The sequence below is a fragment of the Lottia gigantea genome (assembly GCF_000327385.1).
Source record: "Lottia gigantea unplaced genomic scaffold LOTGIsca_100, whole genome shotgun sequence".
Taxonomy (NCBI): Eukaryota; Metazoa; Mollusca; class Gastropoda; family Lottiidae; genus Lottia; species Lottia gigantea.
Genome location: NW_008706748.1, coordinates 1,037,297 through 1,042,260, shown reverse-complemented (window position 1 = coordinate 1,042,260; position 4,964 = coordinate 1,037,297). Strand labels below are relative to the sequence as shown.

The 4,964-nt window shown below is 34.6% G+C and overlaps 1 protein-coding gene across 1 annotated transcript in view; it reads left to right on the top strand.

Moving 5' to 3' along the window:
• Positions 1-4,964, top strand: part of LOTGIDRAFT_237273 (hypothetical protein) — a gene marked incomplete at its 5' end in the record, with an annotated part of 14,330 nt that overhangs the window by 4,330 nt on the left and 5,036 nt on the right. The window contains 4 exons of the mRNA XM_009046394.1: positions 2,349-2,532; positions 3,547-3,737; positions 4,060-4,332; positions 4,518-4,920. Of these exons, the coding sequence (XP_009044642.1) occupies positions 2,349-2,532; positions 3,547-3,737; positions 4,060-4,332; positions 4,518-4,920 (1,051 nt within the window). The remainder of the gene's footprint in view (positions 1-2,348; positions 2,533-3,546; positions 3,738-4,059; positions 4,333-4,517; positions 4,921-4,964) is intronic.

Below are 4,964 nucleotides of genomic sequence, written 5' to 3'. Positions count from 1 at the left end.
ATTCAGTATTAAATCGCATCGTGTAAGAATAGCAGTTCCTGATGAGTTGGTTTGCCCATGTGAAAAATATATATTTGATCCCCATTCCCTTGCCCAAACAGATTCATCGCTTAAACAACTGTGAGTTTCTTTGCTTTTGATTTTTAAGCCATCTAAATATTTTATCCCTTTTGGGTTTATCTCTGAGACCTCTTACATTCAAAGATAGTAGACCTATATCAGTCATTACAGTAACAAATTATCTCTGCCATATTACATAAAAAATTCAGATTTTGTTCGAAAATTGCAATATTAACTAAAAAAGACCTAACGTATATATTTATGTGATAAATAATTTCATAAGAACAAAGTGATATAAATAATTGAAAAACGAGCAGAAGCAAATAATTCTGCGGTTGCATGCTGGTATTGAACGCATATGGCGTCCAGGTTGCCTGAAGGTTTGACAAAAATAAAATAAAAAAAATAAAAATGTGCGGAAAACAAGAGAATATAGATATATAATGCAAAAAAAGAAAACAGTAAAAATGAACATGGTTAAGTTTTGAGGAACGTTATCTAATCACTTATTCAATGTCATTTCACTCAGTTATCTCACATACTATTCACTGATTGGAGAAGATGTCGCTTTATAGGTTTTGAAAGCAGTTCATGTATTACTCAATACTGAGAACTGAGATGTTCTTATAATTGCAAATAAAGAAACTTTAAAGTGGCTTTAAAATTTCTCAAAATAAAGCACATACTTACAATAGTTAGTTTTAATTTAAATTTAGTCACTGGGAGCGTGTTTGATTTTAGATTCAAAGTCATCAAATAAGTCTATCTTCACTTTATGTCGTCCATCTGTTTTAGCATAAACATGACAGTTGTAATACCAAGCAGACGCTATATAAGATTGAGTTTTAAGATGCTTAATCAGGTCCATATTCTTCTTTGTCACGTCATGATAAACTGGAATATCCGAGTTGAAAAACGATTTCCGATATTTCATAATATTCTCTTTAATCTCAGTGTTTTTGACTTTTAGAATGATAGGTTTTGGTTTGTTTGCATATTTTGATTGAAGGGGGTGAATAGCTATAATGTCAGATTTGTTTAATTTAAATTCATTGTTAGAAACGTCTTTGATAATTTCAATAATTTTATCCGCTAATGAAATGATTACATCCCACGTGAACATCTATCCATGGCGGGTGAGAATGTCACATATATATCTCCACAAGCCCAAAATAAATTGCTTACAGCTATTGGAACGGTCATTCGGAGATGCTTCCTAGAAGAGATAAGACAAGCCAGGTTCTTCTCTTTATTGGCTAGAAATTCTGGAATTAATATTGAAAAAAAAGGTTAGACAGGGTTATGATGGAGCCGCAGCTATGTCCGTCAGCGCCATGTACACGCATTGCCATAAGGCAATGACGCCCATGCATGAGATTGCAGTATTCTTCAATGATTCCAACAAACGAATTCAGCGTTGAATCGAAAATCATGGATTGTAAAGAATCATCTCACTCACGTCCGAAGCTGAACACCAGATGGGTAGAACGCCAAGAAGCAGTGCATATGCTCCTATGGACTAGGACAGACTGCGTCGGGAAAGCTCTATTTTATTTTGCGTTAAAATTAATAATGGTTTTATAGAGTCTTGATGCTGAGCTAACCATCTCACAGACAAGCCACAAGAATACTACCGTCGGGCGGTTTTCATCTCCTACCTTGAAGTCTGCAGTTCCACTGTGCCAAGCGTACTCATGGGGCATTTTAATCCCAGCGATCTGTATCTGTAACGAATTATTAAAAAACATGAAACCTGGTGTTAATATTGTATACTGTACATGGAGGCCAGACGCTCTGCCTTAGCTCGTGCCTTCCGCACTTCGCATATCGGCGCCTACGGCGCTTATATGCCCTCAGACCCCTTCAAAGGAATCCTTGCTACGCCACTGTACGCATACTCAAACTCAAACAAATTCTATCCAAATCCTCAGTAAATCAAAGTTTACAGATGTCCTCAAACTCAACCTCAATTCTTCTGTTAGTACAACGGTTAACACGTTGGACAATTTTCTTGCGTTTGAATCCCCTTTAAGACATCATTACTGTGGATGTTTTCTGACCCATTACCACACGTTGACGGTTTTGTGGACCCATCGTACGGACACATGTAATCACATTTTGAGCTTCGCGTTTGAGCTTTAAGCTGCGATACCAGAGAAAATCCTCTCCAATTAGTCCAGTGGCGGAGCAACAAAGTATGTTTAGGAGTACATACACTGTTTTATTTTGTTTCCAGACCCAATACCAAGCGGGTTCTTTTAAAAGTTTGATGATCATTTATTTTCTAGCTCAGTGGAACTGATGTGTTTGCTCTATCCTCCATATCGTCCGTCAGCTCTAAATGTATACGTGAAGCCAGAATGAATGGGACTTTAAGAGAAGAAAAGGTAGAAAACGGTAAAACTATTCTGGAGATGGTGGAAGAAGTTTCTTGTCCTGGGGAATGTTCAAATCAGGGTCTTTGTGAAGACGGTAAGTGGTTTCAATCTATTGAGATTAAGATCTCTTGTACGATTTTGTTGGCGACGATTTTGTTTTTTCCCGAAAAAAATTTTGTTCCCGGCGACGATGGGTCCCATATACTGATGCTACGGGTTCAGCATAGTGAAGGCAAAATCGTATTAAGATGACGATAAGTTTTGAGTTTTTCTTTCAAAAGCTTATCCTCCAACGTTGAGCCCATTTCTCGGCTACGGTATATATATCGATAGCGTCTGTCAGATCCCGTTGGCAGAAGGGCAGCATTAAGTAATCTAAGCGTTCATCATCAGAAGGACTTCTCAAAAGATTTTTCTGAGGTTTTATACGGCGACGTTGAAGCTGCTAACATGAAGTGTCCGATTTTTGACATTGATAGGAATAAATGGTGATAAATGTGAGCTTTGACAGCAATTTCTACCATTTTGCTTCTCGTGAGTTCGTCCTGAGAAATTCCTTCATTTAAGCTATAAAATTATTTGAATTCTACAGTTCGATTTGAATTCCTTCAATGGAACAGTTATATATAAGCTATAAAATTATTTGAATTCTACAGTTCGATTTGAATTCCTTCAATGGAACAGTTATATATAAGCTATAAAATTATTTTAATCCTCTAGTTTTATTTGAATTATTTCACTGGAACAGTAATATTTAAGCTACAAAATTATTGAGGTGGATGTGAGATGGCATGCTTGGCGCTGGTGGATGGTTGGACGCTTCAGTGTATGAGTTATTGCGTCCCTCCTGCTGCTTGTTGATTGCATTGTGCGCTTCGTTGTCCGCTGGCGCTTGACGTGTTTTTGTCTTTTGTATGTTGTTTTTGTTGTTTGTCACTGGCCTTTGCGTGTTGTGGAAATAGGCTTTTGCTTATGTACGCTTGTTGTTTTGTTTTCTATCGCTGTGTGTGAATGGGGCGTTGTAGGGGTTGACGGGGGAGTGGTGTATCAGTGATGGTGTTTATTATTATTATGAATTGATATTGACAACTGTATTTTGTCATTCCAGGTAAATGTATCTGTAAGTCTGGGTATATTGGATCCGACTGTTCAGTATCACTCAATGAACCACCATTAGCTCACAACCTAGAAGCTGATGGACATTGTGATTTATCACTAGACGGTTGTACTGAAGTGGCTGTTTTTGGTGGAAGATTTGTAGATCATGACAAGACCAAGTGTAAACTGTTACCATTTAAGGTACATGTAATTTATGTCCATACTTTAAAATGGGACTATATTCTGAATACTCAACATAATGATGTTATAATACAAATATAACTTACTTTTTTAGATGAAAAAGAATGATTTTACAATGTACTGATGGGAGAAACAATCTGTGTTCTTATCATGATGACAGTTTTAAAGTATAACATTGTTTTTGCAACGATATTACCCTTCATTTTCGAAATCTAAAACGTGCCTCTCAGTGTAGGAGTATATATTGATTATCTAAGTAAATTTTTGAAATATCTTAATGCTAATTTAACCTGGTAAGATAATATCCTTTTATAAATTTTAGATGAAGAATGACCAAGTTACTGTCAGCAAAGAAAGAATAATACAAACAGCAGTATTTGAGAGTATTGGAGAAGTAACGTGTAAATTACCATCTAGAAAACGTAGAAGAAGATCAGTTAATGTACCAGTTATTGATGAAACTGTGACAGGTTATAAAGTCTCCGTATCTAATAATGGCCAGAACTACAGTCAACAGTTAAATTTCATCATATATAATACAGAATGTATAAACTGTAATATAGATAACTCGAATGAAATAATCTGTACATTTTCGGTAAGATATTCAATAGTTATGTAAACTATAGTGGGCATCTGGATTCTCCGAAAGGGAGTGGAATATTTCAGTCCAACCATTGTCCGAACTATTTTATTATAGATGTTATATGTTATAGTAATAGCTTATTTCAGTCTAACTATTGTATTATAGATGCTATATGTTATAGTAATGGTTTATTTCAGTCTAACTATTGTATTATAGATGCTATATGTTATAGTAATAGTTTATTTCAGTCTAATTATTGTATTATAGATGCTATATGTTATAGTAATGGTTTATCTCAGTCTAACTATTGTATTATAGATGCTATATGTTATAATAATAGTTTATTTCAGTCTAACTATTGTATTATAGATGCTATATGTTATAGTAATGGTTTATTTCAGTTTAACTATTGTATTATAGATGCTATATGTTATAGTAATGGTTTATTTCAGTCTAACTATTGTATTATAGATGCTATATGTTATAGTAATGGTTTATTTCAGTCTAACTATTGTATTATAGATGCTATATGTTATAGTAATGGTTTATTTCAGTTTAACTATTGTATTATAGATGCTATATGTTATAGTAATGGTTTATGTCAGTCTAACTATTGTATTATAGATGCTATATGTTATAGTAAT